The 23,714-nt window shown below is 42.0% G+C and overlaps 2 protein-coding genes across 2 annotated transcripts in view; both read right to left on the minus strand.

Moving 5' to 3' along the window:
- myom3 (myomesin 3) overlaps positions 1-23,428 on the minus strand; it is a 49,416-nt gene extending 25,988 nt beyond the window's left edge. Inside the window, exons 1-12 of the mRNA XM_035162993.2 lie at positions 23,215-23,428; positions 20,375-20,500; positions 14,734-14,838; positions 10,399-10,552; positions 10,036-10,193; positions 9,218-9,310; positions 8,435-8,523; positions 7,200-7,244; positions 4,559-4,699; positions 4,317-4,478; positions 2,438-2,579; positions 797-996 (exon numbers count right to left, since the gene is read on the minus strand). Of these exons, the coding sequence (XP_035018884.1) occupies positions 797-996; positions 2,438-2,579; positions 4,317-4,478; positions 4,559-4,699; positions 7,200-7,244; positions 8,435-8,523; positions 9,218-9,310; positions 10,036-10,193; positions 10,399-10,552; positions 14,734-14,838; positions 20,375-20,481 (1,396 nt within the window). The 5' untranslated portion in view covers positions 20,482-20,500; positions 23,215-23,428. The remainder of the gene's footprint in view (positions 1-796; positions 997-2,437; positions 2,580-4,316; positions 4,479-4,558; positions 4,700-7,199; positions 7,245-8,434; positions 8,524-9,217; positions 9,311-10,035; positions 10,194-10,398; positions 10,553-14,733; positions 14,839-20,374; positions 20,501-23,214) is intronic.
- The window catches only part of LOC118113339 (B-cell receptor CD22), a 1,629,935-nt gene that overhangs the window by 745,064 nt on the left and 861,157 nt on the right, over positions 1-23,714 (minus strand). The window lies entirely within an intron of this gene.

The raw sequence follows: 23,714 nt of genomic DNA on the forward strand, positions 1-23,714 counted from the left end.
AAACTACTGCTTCCTCCTGCAAAGTTTCAAAGCCTTGCAAATAAAAGTTCTGGAAATATAAAAACCCTGCATGGATTAAAAATGCATAATATACAGACTAACCTATAAGCAGTTGATGTGTCCTGTCAACATCTTTCCCTTCAAAATAAAAGGCCTCAAGCCACGAGCCTTAAGCAGAGATGAAGAGTTTCAAACTCGTCTTCAGCCAAAACCAATATCGCCTCAAGTCACTTATCACAACTTCCTCTGGAGCCACAAAAGGCTTAACACTAAATGTTCACGAATATATTCTGATCCTCTTTAACACAGAGCTTTAAATATTAACTTATACAGACTAACACGGATATTTGTTTATTCATCTTTTCTGATGAGCTCCTGAAGAAATAATGATGAGTAATACAGACTGTAAGTGAACCTCGTGAAATCAAGTGAGTTTCTGATGATGATGCATAAATCTTTAGATTTTCAGATTTTAATTTGCATTTCATTTGAAGTTTATCAGGTTATGTCACCATCTGTGTTTCCCTTGCTGTGATGATGATGTAACATTCCCCAAAATATTTTTGGGACATTTATAATTTAGATGGGCTTTAATATGCATAGACACAACTACAACAAACACTAAAAACCAGCACTACAACAAAAATACACAACAAGCAAAAACATACCAGAAAAGCAGCAAAAAAAAAAAAATATCGCAAAATATAAATTGGTTAATTATAATTGTGATGTAAAACAATGTCATGGACATAGAGGTTGTTAATATGTGGTATCTGATTGTCAGTGTGTGTGTTACCCAGGGTCCTGGTGTGCTGCAGGGGGTCTGCAGTGAGGACGGGCTCGGTGGCCTTGGACGGACGTCCCGCTCCGGCCTTGTTGACGGCACGGACTCTGAACTGGTACTGAGTTCCTTCCTTCAGCCCAAACACTGGGTAGTGACACACTTTCTGAATGTGCACGTTGCAGCGCACCCACTCGCCCTGACCGACTTCATATCTGAGGGAGAGAAAGAGATGAATCAATCCTGAAGAAGCCACATTTTATGCGATAATAAAGAAAGTCGACATCGAAATAAGTGGTAAACAAAGAACCAAATTCATGATGTTTCAACCCCTAATGTGCAGTCTGCAGGGCGCAGCTTTATGAAACCAATTGTAAAACACTTTCGCCTTCACAACAACACATCTAAGTGTGTAAATACCCCAGCAAGGCCTGTAATTGTGACCCGATTATACAACGCTGATAACAAACTGTTGCCTCTTGGAGCAAACAAAGACAGAAAAGTGCAGCTCTCGAACAATAAAGTGTTGCTAGGGAACTGGGAGGTCTCTTCCATTTCTCTTTCCTCACCCTGTAACCAGTAACATTCAGGAGATGCATCCACTACACCAATTAAAGAGGAAACATACAGAGATGCACACAACTACAAACACACACATCCCTTCCTCCAACACACACGTGTACAGGATGCGTGTGATCGATTGGTGTTGGGTGATAAGTGCAGCACCTGTTCTCCTGCGGGAGTCTTTGACTCTGCTGTTAACACAGTGTTTAGGGCTGATAATTACCATGTATACAATCCATCTCATGTGAACTCTGCCAAATGGATATTACAGCACCGCTGGTCGCCAACACCTCCATCTTTATCTGCCCTAATCCAATTTCCTCAGGAGCAGCACAAAGAGCAAGATTAAGCTTCTCGTCTTACTGTCCCACTACTGTTGACTCATAACACAGGAAATTGCTCAACGTCCAATCTAAAACAAACCTTTTTATGGAGACTACGTCAATGTGATCTCACCGTGAGAGATCTAATAAAAATAACTAAATAATCTTTGGTTGTAAGGTAATAATCAAAACCCCCTCAGATAAGCATGTGGGGATAATTTTTCAAAAGGTTCTAAATAAATCTGCTTTTTTTTCTAAATCAATTAACCGTTTTATTCATTTTAAAACATTTTTAATGCCAAAGGATATTTTGTTTGTCTTCTCATATGAGAAAATCAAAAAATGTGTATTCATCTTCATCATTATTCATCAATTCCTCTGCAGAGCAAACCTCCACTCATGAGTTCTCCAGATGTCACAGAGGCTGTCATTGGTTACAGCTTAGTTTAGTTTATTAAAAGAGTGTGTTCACAGTGATTGTTTGAAATCATGAGAAGTGGATTAACTGGGACATTGGAGACATATTTTAATCCTCACCTCACTCGAAAAGAAAAGAAAGGAAATCTTCAAAAGGCTCAGAAAAATGGAAAATTCGAACATTTACATTTCTGAGACAACTACGGAAAAACTCCATCTGCCGAGGGCGACTGTGTGATACGATCAGATGCTGGTGAACAGCTACTGAACGGAGCTTGTGGAGTTTGTTTCCAAAGTCAAGATTCAACTTTCAGCATCAGTTGCTGCTTCGTCTCCCCAGAGTGAGCCTCACCTCTCCACATAATAACCGTCCACTGGGGATTCTCCATCAGCACTGGGCGGCTGCCAGGTGAGGAAGACATAGTCCCTGTTGACGTCAGATACCCGGACGGCCAGAGGAGAGGCAGGACCCCCCAACACTGCAGCGGAAGCATCTGCAGAAAGATGAGAGGGAAGGTTCAAAGTATCACAACTCATGAAATCACAGTTATTAGGACCAGAGAATGAAAGGTGATGATTATTAGAGTTAGAGTTAATGGTTAAATCAGCATTAATGTTTGTCAATATAGGCCAATAAGAAATCTTGTTTTACAGAATAAGTAATTCAGAAAAAAAGAGCATTTACATCAATATTTGGTTGTATTTGTGTTTTCTTTTTATTTACAGTTTTATAATAAAAGCCTCAATTACATTTCTTCGTCATGAGGGTTCATCATTAACATCTAAGGAATCTTATATTTATTGGTCGAAGACAAGACGAGACAGAGGGAGAAACAGGTCAATTAGTCAATATGCAAATATTTAACTACTACAAGTATTTTTTTTTCTGGAGATATCACGTTTTCACATATTTAGATTTTGGACAAACTGAGAAATTTGAAGAGAAAACCATAAAATCGTTATTATGGGAACTTTTGAATTCTCTGAACATCTAATACACGACCGAGAGAAACCTGCAGATTTTGCGTACAGCTGTGTGGTCGGTGGCCGTATGTGCACCTCATCCTCAAGAATGATTCAGTTCACGTTATACTACGACTGAGGCAGTGTAGGTGCACTGGTGCATGAGTAAGTACTGATATTATACAGAGAAACACACACACACACACACACACATCCATTGGCTCCTCGCAGAGATGCCCAGACACATTTCTAATGTTTGATGAGTCAAGTGGCTGCTGGTGTGGTATATAAATGCACGCTGCAAACAAAGTATAAAGGCAGCTGCAGAAAAGCTTGACTGATGGTGCAATTTCCCGCGTATGAATCAGGAAATTAAAGTTGGACTGAAATCTGATGAATACAAATTGCATTTTGAGTGAAGGTTTTAGCCAAAGCCCATTTTATCCAGATGCTCTCCTCACGAAAACAGGTTTATCTGTATGCAAAGGTCTCAAGGTCACTCCCCTGTGTGTTTTGTCGGGTCGTTTTCAAACAGAATATTTCAGAATAAAGCATATCACTTAAAAGACATGTTGGCAGGCTGTTTGGAGAGGACGCTTAGTATCCGAGGAGCTTCTGATGTGAGCTGACAGATATTTACTGGCGTGACAAAGTGTCCGTGAGCAGGTTTATAAAGTAAAGCTCAGCAGCTCCTGAAGCAACAGCTGAAGTCGTGATACGGTCATGAAGCTGCAACACGTAGAGACATAACAGACATTTGTGAATGTGCTTCTCCATTAGCTGCTAGAAAAATCAAGTTCCTTTGAATCATATATTTTGGTGTAAATTAAAACAACCTAATGTTTGAGAAAAACATTTTCTTCATAATTATTTATTTACTGATTCCAGAAATCTCCGTCTGTCTGTAGCTTCCACATCTCGAGAACTGTTCATCTTATCACCTTCACACTTGGCACGTGTATCGTTAAGGGCCCCAGGAAGTGTAGCGTCAAATTTGGTGCGACTTGGACACAAGATATGTTCAATATTTATTACCTTTGAATTAAAAGGTGACCAGCGACAGATGGGACTCAACAATGTAAGTGACGTCTTCCATCAACTCGACCAAATGATTCTCAGGTGGACTCAAACAGTTCACCCCCCCTCCATCGGCAAAGTGGTGAGAAGATAATGAGTGAATTTTCCTTTTTGGGTGAACTATCCCTTTAACGTGTTGATAAATGTCAGATGTATAAAAGTGAATAGAAACGGTTCATGTTGGTCCTCACCTGTGATGTAAACAAAAGCCCTGTGTTCCTCACTTGAATCCCACGTCTTCAGCTGCACAGTGTAAAAACCTTCATGCTCCTTCTGTGCAGCCTTTAAAGTGATGGAAGCCTCATTGTCCACCGTCCTAATGTCCACGTTGTTGGACTGATGCAGCTGTAAACCTGGAAAAGGAAATGAAAGGGAAACCCATTCAAACTGCCAATAATGCCAGCTCGCATGACTCGTCTGTTATTCTATTTACCGTCTCTGAACCAGCTGACATCCTGCTGGTAGGGCAGCAGAGCTGAGGTGAAGGTGCACCTCAGGGCGAGACTGTCACCCTCCTTCACCCAAGTGGGCGGGAAGCAGGAGCCGAAGTGGGCCTCCTCCTCGAACCTCGATCCTAGAAGGGAAGGTGACACGAGGGATAGAAGGAAACAGGGAGAGAATACAATTACAATACAAATACAATTTGCAGTAAACAGGAGGAAAACTACCAAAATAACAGTAAAAAGATAAAAATGAAGAGGAGAGAAATCTGTTATCACTGGGAGCCCACAGCGCAGAGATAAAACGGATATAGAAAAGTAAGTCCACTCCAGACACAGGCACCAAAAAGGATTTCCAGATTGTTTTTTGGATGTTGCACAATAAAACTGAGCTGACCTCCTTTGGACAAGCATGACAGGTAAAGAGGAGAGGAATGAGAAAGTAGAGGAGGATCGTGGTAAGATAGGAATAAACGTGAATGTTCTACGTATGAATGCGGATGACAACAATCAAGAGCTGCTTCCTTTATCATTTCCAAAGATCTGTCAGCGAACCTCGTCAAAGTGCAGTCTCTGATGTCTCTGTATCATCGAGTACCTTTGTGCTATGACATCACTTTGTCTTTATTCTCCGCTCGCAGTAACAAGCTCTTCAATTCCGCTCTCCGGTGACGGGAAGTGAAACGGAACAAAGCAAAACCAGAGGAGCTTAATTAACTAAAAAGACCATCTCATGCAGATGGGCAGAGGAATAATAGACAGAGACCCTCTGCTTCATCCGAGAGAGACAAAGGACAGCGAGGAGAGGCGTCCCCTGGAGGAAACAACAGAGGACGGCGGAAAAAACTGAAGATGTGACAATTTCTTCTTTTACTATTTTAAGTGAACAATTCCTGACAAGTTTTTCCTTCAGCTACTATTCTCCCACTTGTCAAAGCAGCGAAGCAGCGCAGTCTGGAAGTGAGATATATATACGTGTGCCACGAGCTCTCGTCAAATCTTATTCTCAGGGATGAATCAGAGGGAGTGTGACATGTTTCTTATAATGATCGTGTTCTGCTTAGCGGCGCCGACTATCACAGGGAACGTGCGTGGACCACTTAGATCTTGGTTTCCCATCATTCAGATGCTCAATCTCCTGCGTCCCCTCAGTGCGATGATGATTAAAATGAATTCACCACAGTTGTGCTTTTGTTTATTGAGTGATTCATGTCGGTAAATGTGATAAAAATCAATTATCAGCCACATAAAAAGCAGCGTGTAATTCCTCGGAAGGCCCTGATGCCATTACGAGCTGATGAAGCTTAATTCGAAATAATTACAATTTTGTTTCCGTGTGTGTGTGGTGTGGAATGTGTTGGCTGGTGCTGACGCAGCGTTTCTGCAGTGTAGTAAAATGTTGGTGTCAAAACAACGATAAACTCCAAAGGTAAAAACAGTTGAATAAGAAAGCATAAGCTTTTATCAAATGTATTTGTCCTAATCAGATGTATTCAGGTCGTCCTCAACATTTAAACATACACCTAATTTAATACAGCTCTAAACTTTGGATGTGAAAAATTACACAGATTGCACCTTTGTGTTATTTTGGAGTTTGAAATATAGATATTCCTGCACGTTTGCATTGCTATAGGCTGAATGCTATCTGCATACTGTGCATCCCAGATGAACCAGAATGACAAGGACATAAAGGTTCACCAGTGGTTTTCCTTCCAAGTGGTGGAGATTATATGGCAGTATATGATGTGTAAAATATTCATAATGTGAAATATATCTGAATATATATTTAAAAATAATACATTTCATCAGTATTAGCCAACATCACATTGCATAGTATCCTCAAAAACAGGATAGGACATTTACACAATTGGTTTCTAACCCTTCAAAATATTTGATTAAGATATTGTTCATGGTTTGGTTTATAAACTGCACGGTTTATGTTCAGGAACAGTTCGGTTCCTAGTTAGAATAAAAGCACTTGGTTGAGGTGTTGCATTCACTGTCAAAATAAATCAGCGTCGACTGCATCAAAGTTTCATGCGTAGCTGACCTTTCCATCCACCCTGAGAGTTTTCGGCGCACGATGACAACATCTTAATTCAAAGACGAACATCAACATAGCTCCAGTGGCCACATGCACAGCGAGCGCGATCAGATACTGAGCAAGATCTGGCTGAAAATGTCCTCATCCTTACACATGGTGGAGGATAATCTAGGCCAAAGAGTGCCACAGCCAATATACGATGCTCCACAGCTTGGAGCAAAACGGAATAAATCCCCCTGCTGTCCCTGGAATGAAATATACATGACTGCCATGTCTGCTCATTTGGAAGCAAGGCTTTCGATCCCTATAGCAACTATCCCCCGTCTTTCTTACACTCCTACTCCCCTGGACACCCACACAGAAACACTAACCGCCATGGCAAACAAACGCCTCTAACGCACTGCCCCCTTTCAATCCATCCCCATCTTCCTTTATGAGGTGCAGCGTGTACAGCAGAGCAGAGATGTTGTGTCACGCTCTTCAAAGCTCTTCCCAGCCCACCCTGGTTTACTGGTGCGGGGAGGAACTTCAAAGGGCGGTGGAGAAAATGAAAGGGGACACTTTTCATTAGGCCTTGGCGTGAAACTTACCGGGGGTCTGCCAGCTCTCTGAACCGGCCCCGGCTCCTTGATATGCTGCATCGCAGAGCGACAGGGCCCGACGGATCGGAGGGAGAGGCAGGGAGGGAGGGAGATGGGAGACAGAGACAGAGCGAATGATACTGTGAGGCTGCGGGAGATAGCGAGAGACAGCAGACAAATAAAACCTGGCAATGACACATTAATGCAAGTCACATCTAATACTCCCTTTAATCTATTTTTAACCCCCGAAAAAAACCCCTGTGAAATATTGATAGCGAGGAGAAACCTTCAACTGTCTCATTAAAGCCCTGACCAGCTTATTGATGTGTCAGGGAGCCTTACTGCCAGCCACAGAAGATACGGGGGTCATTTAACAAGTGCAAAAAAAAAAAGCACATTATTATTATGAATGTTTCTGCCACAGGGCTGTGAGGCCATGTTGCTCGCTGTGGCAGTTATTACTCACCACTAACACCGAATGTCCTCGTTGTAATTCCTTATGCATGAGAGCTGCAATGGGATCTGTCTTCCCTGATTCTAATGCTGTCGATTCTCATCCAAATATCACGTTCATATAGAAACAAGGGTCGTGGGGGGGGTGCGAAACGTAATCATCAGTTTCTCTAAAACAGAAACTACATCTGACTTCACCCGTGATGAGATGGGAGGGATTACACAACTTGGATGTATCTGATCATAATTTGGCTTCGACAGCATCATCACCCTGAGGGCGTTAATGAAAGTCTGACAAATTTAAATCCCCATTTTATAGCCGGATGTATACTGGATATTTTGAGGCCATTACCAATACTGATGTTTGAAATTTGAAAAAAATATATCTTCTAATATTCATATTTCAAACCCATGGTAACATCGAACATTGTTGATCCATTAAACTTGATTATGAGTTGTTATGTTATGTTTATGTTAATTCGTGGCGATTTTACATTTAACATCATCCACATTGTAAGTAAACTATTCCTGATAGTGAAGAGAAAGGTCGACTAACTATTTATTGCATTTAATCCTTATTAGATGTTGTCAGTTTGAGTGATAACAGGTTTTTATCTAATAGGGCTATTGTAAAACCAACACAACACAGTTTGTATGAAAAAAATCACCACTATAACCCAATAAAATCTAAACACACACACTATGGATAAACAGTTTTTTATATTTACGTGGGTGTGTCCAGGTGCGATACGAGGTTGTGTAGAGCGGATATGACACAAGAAGCTACTCACATTTCACCACAAGTGTTGCGAAGGTCGTAGCCTCACCCAGGGGACTCTGAGCCACCACTTTATACTTGCCAGCATCTTCAGGACAGCACCTTTCGCAGGATACAGAGCGAGTCACATATTTAAAATCTGCAAGATGTTGAAGTTGTTGCCGCAATAAGGACGTTTTGGAAACATTTTCGAGCACTAACCTACTTCCCTGTTGTGAATTAGGATTAAGATTGTGCTAGAGGAAACATGCAGTATTTAGTTTTCAGTTTGACAGCCATGTTTGATCTCATAACAGGATTTCAAGATCTCACCCACGAGCTATTTATTTTTAATTCGAGCTGTTTCTCTCTACGGAGGCTGCCATGTTTTTTTTTTACAGTAGCCCAGACTGGACAAACTAAAAAACCTTTTGAGTTTTGATGACAACAGAAGGCTACCACAGGTTCTCTTTCGTGTTTGGGGGAGGTGAGGGGTATTCAGCTGCAACATGAAACTCCACCACTAGATGTCACCAAATCCTACACACTGAACCTTTAAAGAGAAATCGCAAATTTTATTCAAGGTAACGGGCCGTTTCATTTTGGTTGCCTCATATCGTATATTTCGTCATATCAGCGAGAACTTCAAACGATGAATGACTAAGGAAAAGCACTCTGCTAGCCAGTTAGCTAATTTTCCCATGCTGCTTCACAATGTCACCAAACTAGGTGTTATATTACTGTTCTGATTAAGAGACCCTTAGCATGAGAAGTTACATATTGTACATTTAATCAGGGATTCAAGCTTGTGACCTACCTTCTGATTTCCAGTGAGTTAAGTCCAAATTTCTGTTGCAGGCTGTAATTCCACGGCTGTTCAGATAAAATCAGGGGTGCACCATTTTTGTACCTGAGGTAAAAAGGTAAATAGGTTGAAGTCTGTCAGACATTTTGGTTTTATAATTAACATTAAAACAGAAGTGATCAACAGGCTTCACTTGGGTGCTTCACACCTTTGCCCACTGGTTACTCATGCACATCTTTCACGAAGCAAATGCCAGTGCGGCTAAGTCTAGAACAGCCAGAGGGGGCATTTGATCTGATTCTGCCTTGTGCGGGGCCATTGTTGAGGGGCAGGCGTTTGCAGCTCATTGAGCTTGATCCCATATCGGATGGTGGAACCCATAGCTGCAGGTTATCAGTACCTCAGCTGAGCTTCATGAATACTGAGCGCACAGTCTTTTCATCAGCGAGTCTCACAGCAGCTCAAGTATCAAGGTCGACAGTTTGGCACGTAGCCCGAATTAACGCAGGTACTTTCATATTAATACAGAGGTTGGTATTCAAGTCGTGTTTGTGTCATGACGCCTGTTTGTTTTTTTTGCTGCTGTACATATCCTCATACTTCCCCTCAAACTTTCAGAAGTTATAGCTTTCAATTGTTCCCTGAAAGTTATGATTAATGTTCATGAGACTTTTCCTCGTCTAACTTACTCCAGTCATGAGAGAGATGAAAATAAAAAAAAGGACACCAGTCTGTAATACGACCCCGACAATAGAATGTAATAGAAATGTCTTAAAGGTTTCACAGTGGGGCTTTTAAGGCCAAAAGAATGGAGCGCTGCGGAGTCTTACCATGTGACCTTCGGGGGTGGACAGCCCTGGACGGTGCAGCAGAGTTGGACTGTCATGCCCTCCCAGACGCAGTGAGCCCTGAGTGGGATTGGAAAGTCTGGGACCTTCTGACTCAGACGCTCCAGGTATTTCATGTGGGCAGATGCCTTCTTTTCTGCCTGAGGGGAAGACGGATACACAAGGTGCAAAGTTTACAGATAGTTTCTGCAGATATGATGAAAAGTAACATACTGATACATTAATTCTGGTAATAACTTGAATGATCTGATGGTGGTTGTGCACTGGAAAAACACGCTCTCGACTAGGGGGCAATTATGCAAAGCCAAAAAACATTTGTTCCTGAGACCAACACTTGCTTAGTACCTGTCTGCGAAGGGCCTTTTTGTCAATCCGTGTGCGTAACACATGCTGGCCCCTGATCACAGCCAGCTCCACCTTCTCAGCCTCGTTTCCAAACATGGTCCATTTATCTCTGTAATACTCTTCATCAGCAGCCAGTGTTTCCTTCAGGATCTCCCTGGTGAACGCAGCACACATGTCAATATGTTAGGGACTGTGTCTCTGTTTATAAACCAACTTGTTTTAGCCGTAAAGATGGCTTAAGAATTTAAATTGAGGCCACACAACCAGTCACAACAACAACAACACGTGTCCATCAGAGGACGTGCTTTTCTTGGCACCTAAACATTTCACTCTGTCCAAATTTACAGACAAATGCTACTTCTATGATATCTGGCAGCCTGTCGTTTAAAAGGCTCTGTGATGAGTTTGGTGGTTTGCTGCTCCGTTTACACCCACGTGTCATTTCACGCCCTCACACACGTTCACGGGGTTCTGAGAAGTTTTTACGAGTGGAACATCAAGCCCCGCTGCCACGTCTGCTTCACATCGCTGGGAGGAGACGCAGGGCGGGCCGTCTCACATCTCTCTTGTGATGGATGCGCACCGCTCCAGGAATCCTTCAGGTGTGGACAGTTCAAAGCTGTAGTGCATCGCCGGCTGTGTGACATCCTTGACTTCTCTTTCATCAAGTTTGTCGTCAAGGAGATGGCAGATAGCTGTGATAGCCTATTCACTCAGAAGAATTCTTCTATGAAGGTGGCATTGTAAGTAGGGCAACTGTCGTGGCTGTGGACTGAGGTTCCGGCCTGTTTCTTATTTTACGTCTTCGCTGCAGATCAGTGAATCCCTATCTGGCCTGCATCTGCTGGACCTGCACATATACATGGACTCGCACATTCTCTCATGTACATGCATGTGCAGTTTACACACTCCAACTCACATGGTCATGAATTTTTCCTGACTTCTAAATACAGCATTTTAACGCTCCCCTCTCTCATCGCCTGAGGGGTGTGAATCCTGAATAGTCTTTTGATTGACGCTCCCCAGGGCTTAATTATTTGAACACGTAACAAACACACACACACACACACACACACACACACACACACACACACACACACACACACACACACACACACACACACACACACACAGACACACACATGCACACACAGCCCCAACAAACAGAGATGGCCACTGGCCCTACAGTGCACAAACAACATGAATAAACATGAAAATAATTACGTATGCATAGATGCATTTGCAGACAAGTACATGCAAACGCACACTGATATCTTGAGGTTCCCAGAAACACAGGTTTTGGACTTTTTCTGCCACGGGCGTGTTTAGTAAAGTATGTGTCTGTCAGTGCTTTTAATCTGAGGGCTCAGGGATTTTAAGCCTTGAGGGGAATGAACCGCTGGAACACATCAAGTCAGCGGGTGTGAGAGGTTTTATAGCTTAATTATTGCTCCGAAAGGAAATTTTAATATTGCTTATTGGTGTGAAGAACAGCAAACCCCTCCTGCCCAGAGAAACTGGGCATGCATGAGTCAGCTGCATAATTTACATGCCACCCCTTAACCACCAGGAGGAGATAACGGAGAAACCATTATGTGAATCAGACAGTAATGCGTGATTTGAGCCACACGCACCGGCGCAGGAAGATCCGGCGCGTCTCATTTTCCACACAAATCAAAACAAATGTCATGCTGCTTCATCCTGGAAGACTCGGGCCTTCCAGAAATAGTGAACCAATCCCCGAGAGCTCTCGACTTCATCCTCCCGTCCGTCCGCTCTTATCCTGGGAGGAGTCAATCACCTTCTGCATCATTAGGTTTTCAGCCTTAAATATCCACCCACTCCACATCTGTCTCACTGCTCCTGAGGCAGACGAGACTGGGGAAGAATGCAGGTTTGGTTGGACGAGGACTTGACCGTGTGTAATCTAGAGGGTTTTAATGGGAGGAAAAAATATGAAGGTGAGAGAAAAAAGATGATTTGGAGCTAAAGCATGTTAGCGGACGGGGATGTTGATGAGATGCAGGGTTGCGGTGGGAGAACTAATGAGATGCCAAGTTGGCAGCGCCACGTTGCTGCAGCAGCTGAGGTTCATTACTGTCAGATGTGTTTTTGTCTTTCAAGAGGGTGCGATTTCATCCTCGATGACTTCCTCCCCTTTTCACTCTCCCTCCTCGTCCACAGTGTCGTCTTCAAATGTCATTGTGACCCCTGTCAGTCCGCGTACTCTCTCTTTGGCAGCCACCTCCCATCCAGAGGCTCCTTTCATCGCTTTAAGAAGAATATATCTGTTATTTTTAGCGGCGATGAAGAAGTCACGTCAAATCCTTTTTGACACAACACGAGTCCAATTCAGGTTCTGGATGAATTTGAGAAAAGGCAAGAGGGCTGCCGTTAATCCTCCAAAAGTGAAAGTGGTATTGAGTCCCAGCGCAGATACTCTGTGACCCAGACGGGACGAGGTGCCCCCACAGTAGTAAAGGGATTTCTGTAAAGGAAATTAGACCACAAGAGGCTTCCTGTTCCCTGTGACCTAAACATCCCCGCTCTGGGACTTGGTTTTTGAAAAAAGATATTCGGCATCCTACTTGTGACAGCTGAGCAGTAATCCTGTCCTGAAAACATGATCCCAACACACTTAGAAAGTTAAAGATGTCTCACACTTCAACAAAATCCTCTCAGATTCTGATTCAGGAGTTAAATACTTTTTCTTGATTGGCAGCAAATCAAGTCCAGCTTCCAGCCACATGCTGACTTTTTAAACCTCTAAACTTTGGTTAATGAAATATAACCTGCACGTCCTGAATTATAACATAATTAAGTTTTAAAGAGTCCTGCCTTAAGGAAGAACGGTTAATGCTTGTGATTAGAGTTGAAACTTTATTCAGGGCTTGTAACTGATGATCATTTTTACTATCAATTAATTTACTTCCTATTTCTCGCTTTAATCATTAATCAGTTGATCTATGAAAGTTAGTAAAGGTTTTATGGTCCTTCACTCTAAACTACAGCCACTACTTTTCCAAATCCCAAATCTAGTTTAAGACAAAAGAGACATTATCAAGCGCGTTTCCTCATAGAATCACTTGAATAGTTTTCTGACCAATTAAACTAATCATCAACTCAAACTCTTCTCCAGTGAGATGTGACTTCTCTTCCGTCTCCGTCAATACAGAGGAACTAGTTCCTGCTGGAGGACTCAGTCGAATGGTTGTGGTTTATCGGCTTCATGACATGAAACGGCGAATGATGGGGCTGGTCCCCCAGCTGGCCTTTCACTGACAGACGAGGCTGAAGAAAGAGCTCTGATTTCCGTTGTTCACTGAGACTCTCGTGTTGTCAATGCAGAGAAAAGCTCCAGTGAGACTTGAATCCACCGAGTGAAGAGAGAGGATGCAGTGACGGACTGATGGAGAGGACAGATGGAGATTTGAATTCGCTCCATCTCGTCATTGATTTATTGTTGTAAACCTCAGCTATTAAAAGTTTGTCAAAAAAAACGTTTTAATTATCTAAACTCTCTAAACTACTGTATTACTTAAGTTGCCAGCTGGGTGCTACAGCTTGTCTGTTGTATTAATGTGATTGCGCTGCAGGATGCTGGAGAAATAATAAAGCTTTCTGCCGTCTTTATGTCCCAATGTGCTCTTACAGCACAAATATGTTTTTAAAACATTTCATCTTATAACTACAACTACCTGTGTATTTTGTAAATATTTGTATTTTATTTCTAAACTGCTATGGTCCTATAAGTCCAAAATAAAGGTTAATTCTCTGTTTTATGTCAATCTACAAAATACTAATTAGATGCTTACTATGATATTAATCTTGTTATGGGTGGGTGATATGACGATATTATACCTACAATATTTATATAGTATAATAACTATTTAACTGCAAAACCTCATAAGCTGTACTGTATTTGATATTTAGTCTTTTTAGACAGTCTGGTATTTCATCAATTAATCAATCAAGTTCTTCCTAAACTTTATTAGAGCCTGGGGGATTTATTGTTTGGTCTATAAAAACCGATATGAGCCTCACAAACATATGTGTCTGTGTTTATATTAACCAATAGGAAATGTTTTATTTTACAGAATAAACAATGCACAAAAGATGCGCAATTTGACATTTTATGATAAAGTTTATGGTTATGTAAAATAACAAGCCTCATTAAGATTGTTTGATAATTACATTTTAGAATTATTGCCATTTTATTGCCATTGCACTGCTGCCACATGATTGGATAGCTTCATGAACGAGCTACGTGAGGTGAGCGAGCAGTTAGGCAGATGTTCCTAATAAAGTGCTCACTGAGTGTATTTTGTGCCTCACCATGTCCTGTGTCGGGGGAAGCTGTCCCCGCTCAGGATCTCCTTGACGGACATGACGTCAGCGGGGATGATGGGATAGAAGTCCGAGTAGGAGGCGTCCTCATCACTGTGACATCCAGAGAACGTTGAGGGAGGAAGGAAACAAAGGCTGATTAACACAATCTTGCAAATCGTCCAATGACACAGGTGAAGGATTAAAGAACAGTTATTCATTCTGCTGATGGAGGGATTGAGTGCTCTTATTAGCACGCCTGTTCATGGTTTATGACACGTTATCTAATCCCAAGTTCATCAGACAGTTATTCTGCTCCGCCACTAGAAAGCAGCAGTGACTCTCCCTCCTCAGTGTGAGCGGCAGAGGAGGCCACACGTCAGTCAGAGCCGCAGTAATGCAGGCAAACACCAGAAACATGAGCTTTGATTCATTCTCAAACTCCAGGGGATTCGCTTTAAAGCCGGCAACTCTTATCTTACAAAAAGCGTCTGTAATGGATATATTCTGTCTCCTCTTCCTCTCGTGAAGGACTAGCAAGATAAACAGTGACGAACCAAAATTCAAACAAAAAACGGCAAAACTGCAAAGAAAGTGAGAATCCACGAGAAGCGGGGACTCTTTGAAATACGTCAGCGTGTGTGTTGTTTGTCGCACTAATACTCTCTGTCAATCTTTGCGGCTCAGGGGAAAGCAAGCGACGTGCAACACGGCAGATTTATCTCTGCCGAGCGCAAACACTCACATGTTGTCCGAAACATTACGATGGGATATTCAGATTCAGCTGATAATTCAAAATGCTGCTTTTTGTGTTTCCCTCTGCCAAGTTTGTTGTGTTTTCACCCTCGTCTGTTTGTTTGTTGGTTGCTTTTGTTTGTTTGTAGGCGAGGTTATACGAAAACTACCCATGATCACGGAATTCTTCATCACTTTTTTAACATCGCGAGTTATTTGGCGTTATCACCGGTTATCGACATTGTCTAGCTATGAGCTATGAGCTATGAGCTGCCAGTGCAAACTGCGGGGCCCTGATTGTGAAATGTTAGGACCCGAATCATCTGCTTCTGCTCTGTCAGTGTTTCCCCTTTTTTCTGACTGGTGTAGACACACACGCTCTATTGTTTGCAGGGAGCTTATATAACCGGGAGCGACAGGAGCTGCTGGTGCGACAGCGGTAATGAATCAAAAAAGGGTTTTGGATATAATTCAATAGGTTGTTCACGGGACAATGGCGGTTGTAATTGTGATGGTTACAGGAGGTCATCAGCTGCAATGTTCGTGTTTTAATCCACAATGTGTCTGTGTCCGCTGGTGATGGAGCAGTTTGTGTTGTCGTCACTGGACACGCACAGTAAAGTGACGACAAATCAAAGACACTGCCAGCTGCTGTCTCTCTCTATTTAGACTTGGTTAGTGTCTTTATCGCGGGCACATTGTCACGCAGACACACACAGACAGACAATAGATAAATGGTGTGTGTAAAGCTATACTCAAGCATGAGCTCACCATGTAAAGAGCCAACACTAAACTGAGCTGACCTTTTCAGTGCATCCCCATTAAACAAGGGGCGTTGCTGTGTCGCTGGGGACAAGGCCACTTGAGGCAAAGATGTTGAAAGACAGTTTTGTAATAGAAGATGCATTAATTTAAGTTTTTCTTTAATTCAGACGACTAATACACGTTTAATTACAACCTCAGTGACGTGATATTTAGAGTTTTAATGCTTTTCATATACGTTTCTGTCTGTTTAATGGGTTAATAGTTACAAAACCCTTTTGCCCAGTGTTATACTACATTACAGTACAACACTGGAAAGGGATAAACACAGAAATGACATGTTTGTCTGTCTGAACTGTGTGTACACCCAGGTGTGTGTTGCACGCCAACAACCACTACCTGGCCTCAGGCGTTGCTTTGAACCAGCCATCTTACAAATGGCAATGCAAATTGACGTTACTTCTCCTTTTCTTTTGTTTGTAAGCTGAGAGATTTCCCCATTTCACAGCCCTCCGAGGACAACTTCTGCTTTTGCCGTCTTATTTTTCTCTTTTGCTTTGTTTAGCTTCCCTGAGTGTGTGCCGAGAGGCCCGGGCCGTTGAATAATGTAGTGCGGAGCTCGGGGCTGGGGAGCACGGCCACAGATATATACACACACGGACAGAAACACTCATGGCATGCATACGAACAGGAGCACGGACGAACCACGCAAGCAAAGCCTCAGAGAACAGATTACACTGCTACTGTGTGCAGGGGAACGGAGGTTGAGCATTTAATGTGTTTTTTATAAACAACAGGCTTCCTCAAAATATATTAACTTGGCGTAACCAGCAGGAGGAAACAAAAAAGAGGGAACCTGAGAGGCACTGGGTAAATTGTCATCATTGTTGTGTGCACGTCAACAACTTGTGCTAAAACACATCCCGTACCTGTGAGCTTATTGTGCAAACAAGGAGAAAAAATAGATTTTTCTAAAACTGTTGTTGCGCAGCTGTTATTTAGTAGTTTTGTGTGGGAAGCCGCCCAGAGGCGAAGTTGTTCAGTCTAACATGAAGATACATCTGAGTATTCTTCCACTGAGGGCGTTCGAAGTTTAAATTTCACGATGCACCTGCTCTCTCTCTCCCTCTTTCTCTCTTGGATCTTTTTTTTTTTTTTTACACAGAAAAAGACATAAGCTCTAAGATCAACTGAACCAACAGTGATAGAATAATGATGGAATGGGTCCACATCCATTCATTTAGCGGTGGAGACCCCCCAGGTTAGCCTAATTTAATGACTCACTGCAGCAGGGGGGCTCTTGAAATGAAAGTAAATTTGACTTGAGACTATTAGAGCACAGTAGGAGTGATTCATATGAGATCTCACTGGACTCATTTGGTAGCGTTAGTGAAGTTTGTGTGCAATATAATTTTTTTTCTAATGCCACACAGCAGCTGAACAGGCTACGTGTGTATGCTGCTGTATCCTCCCAGTATAGTAGAGTATCTGAACATTACTATTACATCACTTCAAGGACTGAGTGAGTGAAAGATTCAAAATCATGCAACTTGTAAAGAGCAGCAAATAATTCAAAAAAAGTTTTTATTCATGACTTTGGTGGAAAGGTTCGATAAAAGCAAAATAAGATATAATGCAATGGAGGCAGATTTAATGATAATTCACGGTTTCCACGTCTGTGTGGCTGCGAGGGTTCAGCATTAGAGGCCCCATCATAAACCGGTTCTTTGTTCTGTGCATCTAACTTATGTAACAGCTGCATTTCTCTTCCCTGATCGTTGTCGAGCTGTCACCCAGTCTCACACGGCTTATTCATGCTTCTGCAGCCAAACAAAGGAAGTGTTTGTCTTGCTCTCAGAGGTTGTCATCAGGTTGTTTCTAGTGCATATATATCCACATACCCAGGATATGTAAAGAAGTGCGTCCATGTCAGTCCCGGAGATTGATCCGGGCAAACAGGTTTTACCCAGTTGTCGTGGAATTGTAGATTGCAGAAGTAGATAGACAGAAGTTTCCACAAAATTTCCTGAAAAATTTAAAGATATCTCAGGTGTGTTGTGAGTCATGATCTGTTCTTTGAACTTGACAATGTTTTTTTTCGGCTGCTGTTTGTTGAACTTGAGCTTTTAAACCACAAGAGAGGAAAAGGTTTCAAGTGCTCAGGACAAGCCTGCAGAACTACTTCATGCACCGCGATAAAAAGTTTTCTTTTCATCTGCATTTGTTTGTCAGTTTGCAGGATTACAGAAAAAACTACTATTACTACTAACTACGTTTTGTGGAGGGGTGGGACATGAACCAAGGAAGAACCCATTAAATATCATATATATTCATTACTTTCTTTAACATTGTGTAATTGTGTAATTGGGCGTTTTTCCATCTTGATAGAAAAAATAAGGCATGTTTAAGGGACTGTTATTTATGAGTGTGTGCAATTTGTTTTATATCTTATTTTGAGAGCTGCTGTGTTTTACAATGCTTGTGCTATAGGGAAGTCCCATTTACTATTTGTCTTGGAAACCAGTAGTTGAACTGGAACACCTTCTGTTTACTCACCATTTCACCTTATATCCACAACACAATAGCACTACTCACTTCATAGTAATTCAGCTGGTTTATTTAGTGCTTCTATCCACATATTAACGTGTGCATAAATCGGGCTGAACTGCCAAAACAGAGACGCCCTAATACCTGGTGCTGACGTCTCTGTGGGGCAGTGGGACTCAGTGACAAGTGAATGTTGCATGAGTGTGCATTGAGCTCACAGCTAATTCCACTGGTCCCCAGGTTGCACTTTAGTGAATGTGATGTCTCACAGGGCTCAGAATAAGCAGCCGTGTTTCCCCTTAAATACATACGTCATGTCATCCTCCCACTGAAAAAACAAATCAGCCGTGAACAGCTTTGCATCAATTATTCAACAATATACAAATCAACTTTATCTACTTCGTTATTTATTTAGGTGTAAATTTGGGGCAGAGTCTGTGAACACAGAAGAAGGATAAAGGACGATGTTCTCTGATGGAAAAATGTGGGCTTAACGCAAAACAGCCTCAGTCTTAACTCGATCAATTAATCTGTTCCATTTGTTCCAAATTGTGTTTTTTCTAATAAATGAAGAAATGTACCTGCTGTATGAGATCATTTCAAATATTAATCAGCTTGTTTCATGAGGTCTGTGGCCTCAAGCGTCTGTTTCCTGATACCTGAGCAATGGCTTTTCCTTATTTTGTCTCATTTCAAGATAATTTCTGACAAATGCCTAAAGCCGGAGATACTGAATTATTTCAACATGTTACCGGGATTTTTCTCTTGTTTTAATTAGAATCAGGGTAAAGGGCTGAATATGAGACAAATGCCTTGTTGAGATGAACATAGTTATTTTCACTGTTGTAGAATTCAGGGGAAACCTCTGAAGCTACTGCTGAATAATTCTGATTAGAGTTTCTTTTTTTGTCAGGAAACACAAAAGCAGTTTGGTAAGAAAGGTTATGATTCATAAGACTCTGTTTATGCTCCCAAACCATGATAAATGGTCTGTGTTATTGGTGGTCAAACTAAATGAGCCAATGTCTCTTTAGTTTCATCGCAGACAACAGCAAATACAGTGAATTCTCCAGTTGTAAGTATTTATGAGTGGATTAAAGTAAACTGGTGTTTTTAAGGATAATGCAATATTCTGTATTTGCCTTATTGTTTACAAATCCCATTACAAAGACCTGAGCAAGGGATTCAAACATATGACCAATTTGTTCTTATTGAGGATGTAAATCATTGAAACAAATTTTTTAAATATTAAAGATATGTTGTATTCATTCTGCCCCAGAAGCAGAGCAGTTCAAAGAAGTAAGTCAGGTCCGTGATGAGTTTACACAAACTTCCCACCTGAATTCTACATTTATCGTATGATGGAAGAAATCACCCTGTGTTTTCAATGGAGATCTAGGAGATGGAGAGAAATAACCTGAATCTGGCTACACACACAAAACCTGTTGTCAGTATCATAGATATTGATTTTATTGTAAAATAATTTTTGGTTGGTTGTTCTTCTGGATGCTGTTTTTAAACTATTACTGTCCATCCTCAGAATAATCTCGGATACATTTGGTCTCTGATGCTGTGTCCAGCCACATTTCGGTAATGGTGTGTGCACCTGGAAGTGAAGGTCCTCTTCTTGATCTGGGAGGACAGCTGCATACTGTGAGACATCTGGGACGACTGCTCCTCCCGCTCTCGCTGCATCACCATCCTGGTTTCCATGGTAACACCCAACCGGCACCTGTGGAGGGAGGGGAAGCTGAGCGATGAAGGTGCAGGAGTACGTGGGAGGCAGAGCGAGGCAGAGTCGGCGAGCGACAGTGGGACCCTGAAGCGAAGCATAACCACATTATCTTAAAAGAAGTCAACAGCCGCTTGTGACTGAAGCAACCCAATCTACGTTGTCTCATTTCAAGTTCAGATGAGTTGCTAAATGAACGGCCACTTTGCAGTGAAGACACTGCAGCCGAGGCAACAGGCGCAACTATTTATTTTGTGCTTTGTATTCAAAAGACACCTCAGAGTTGCACTTCTAGTTCTTCTGCTGAGTGGAGGTGGTTAAGTAATGACTGTTCCACTTGGTCGGGGTGCAGAATTGTAAAATCAGTCTCCAGCCTCCACTCCAGAGAATTATAATTGGGCCAAAGGGTTTGGTAAATATATGCAAATTGTTAACTGCACCATTTAGATATGTGATGAACAAGTGCTCTCTAAAAGTACATTAGTCTTATATCTTAAGTGTTGGGAAAAGAAACCAAGGGGGGAGGGGGGGGAGTCATTAATAATATGTTTTTCAATCAATATCAGCCACAATCCTGCATCAAAAACGTGCATCTAACTTCTGCCAGCCTCCTGATTTCCAATTTGCACATATTAAGAATATAAATATCCTCTGTTGAGAGGAAAGTGGAAAATTCAATCATTTAAAAAACATATGGTGTCCTCAGAAAATACCTTTTCCGTGAATATTTGCATTTGCAAAGCTCCAATCACTTGTTTTTTCCCGCCCATTATTGCTTGAAAAACGATCTTCATAATTGTTAATCAACTTTTGATTACCTGACTAATCATCTCAGCTTTAATAGGAATCCGCAATGAGATTTTCTGATGTCATCCATCATATTTTCTGCAGCGTAATCTTTGTTTTTCACGTTTAGAATGTCTTTCTTCTGTTTGGGAAAAAAAAAGGTGTCTCACGATAAATGAACCGCTCCTTTGTGGGCCACTGAGGTTCTAATAATTCATCAGCTGAGGTCCGGCATGGTGCTGCCCACACCCTGCCTGTCATTAATCATGTGGCTGCTCAGGGGAAGTGAATTCAGAATGTGCCCAACAAACAGAATCAGGTCACGCCTGACTGATAACTTCATTCGCTCTCGCCCAATTGCAACCACCTGTGTTGTTGTCATAAACCAGCGTAATGTGTTATTTCCTCTCATCTCCATCAATTACATCGTGGAGAACAGCAGAGTTAGCTAACAGGCTAGCAGGCCGGCTCATTCCCTCGTTGCTGTTGCTGTGGCTCACTGTTGTGCAAGGGGAGAGGTTTGTTTGAACATGGTTAATGGAAGGTCGACCTCTGGCACATTAAAATTGATCAGTCTCCATGGGAAGGCCTGATCCTGGGGCCCTGTAGGGAGCGGAGCAAAAGCAAAGTTCCACACATATAGTGCAGCTTTCAGCCTCTGCAGGGGAAGGGGGGCTGATATTTAAAAGAACGGTGTTAACAGGTAAAAATAGAGAACAAGTATTTTGTGTTCTAATAATTCAAGGGGAGTCAAAAGTGTTGCTGCTGAAAAGAAGTGGATGCAGAAAGTGTTTTAAAGAAAACCGATTTCTCTTTGTTTAAGTGAAATACAAAGCCAGTCAGTCTAGTTTGCGGAGACACGGTTGCAGTGATGACAAAAGGCAAATCTCAAGCATCAGTACATCCGCAAACATGCAGGTAAACTGGACGGGTGTTGAGGACTAATGCTCTTGGATCAAGTTAAAGCTCTTTGGTGGAGTTTGCGTATCCGACAATCAGCTTTCACAAGAGCATAATCTGACAGAGACGGTGTTATGCAGTGACGGAGCTAAAAGTTAAGAAGCTGAAACCTCGTTCAGGAGAATTTGTCGGGGAGTATCATGTTGCCTTTTTCTGAGCTGCTGGAACCAAACATGTCAGTTGAGCTGTCACAACGTGGATTACTGATATGGCACAAGATAATGAAAAAAACTTTTTCTCTCTTGCTGAAGAAAGAATGAAAGAAGCGGCCACAAAAAATAAATGCACTTGAGTGTGGGATTCCTGTAGATTTTAATGTGGGAAAGGAATCACCATCTTTGAAAGACATAACTGTAAATAAAAAATGGACGACGCATCTCCACTTCTTTCCACTATTCAGAAATGAAGCCAAAATATCACAGATACGAACTCTGCCAGCTTGTGTTGATGACATCATTTAGATCACAGTAGCTGTCGAGGGTGGGGCTACTGTGTCAGCTGTCAATCACGACGGAAATAACTAATCAAAACCAAACATATCAGAAAACATTAACACTTGGTCGTGTGTCTGTGTGATAAGAACTACCTAAAATTAGAGAAACCGTCTTTGAGAATTTTTTTGGGCGTACTCTTTTTAGTTTGGTCCATATCCCATCTGTTAACATGGAGGAGGTACATCATGCCATCACGAGAGAGGAATTAAAAGCTACGTTCACTGAGGCCATGAAAAGACGAGACCATTAAGACGGTGATATAGCTGGAAAAACAAAAAAGAAAAGACATCTCTGACAATTTAAAGACAAAATGATAATTTACTGTATCGTGCAGATGTTCTATAGTCTCACATTTTGAGTTTTTATTTTTTTCATTAATATTCTCTGTTCTTTAATGTCCCAGTAACCTGTAGCTGATGAAAGCCATTCGTGCTAAATGGAAACGAAGGCTGAATAAAAGGAAATCCCACTCACGTGTTCTTTAAAAACTGAAGTCCTCTGCGTGCCAAAGATGTGTGGGACAGAAATATCCCACTTCCACTCCGGGGGCCTGCCTGTCTGTCTCTGAAGAAGTGGTTCGGTCTCACCTCTCTGTCTTACCTGCCACTGTCTGTCTGCGTCTCCCTCACACTGTCCCCGTCTGCGTGGATGAAGCGGTGAGGGTGACCCTAAACACAAAGTGTCCTTCACTGCCAAGTATGTTGACACAACTGCTCTCTCACTCTTAAGTTGATAAATATAGACCAATGACAGCTCCCCGTACACACACACACACACACACACACACACACACACACACACACACACACACACACACACACACACACACACACACACTTAACCTTACACAACAATCTGCCCTACATGCACACGCAAAAAACCCACAACAGCCACACACTATCATTGTCATCAACCAGATCGATTTACATTTAAATCCACGGACACACTTCTAAGAGATAACACACAGGCCTCCT

Source organism: Hippoglossus stenolepis, chromosome 8, assembly GCF_022539355.2.
Source record: "Hippoglossus stenolepis isolate QCI-W04-F060 chromosome 8, HSTE1.2, whole genome shotgun sequence".
Taxonomy (NCBI): domain Eukaryota; kingdom Metazoa; phylum Chordata; class Actinopteri; order Pleuronectiformes; family Pleuronectidae; genus Hippoglossus; species Hippoglossus stenolepis.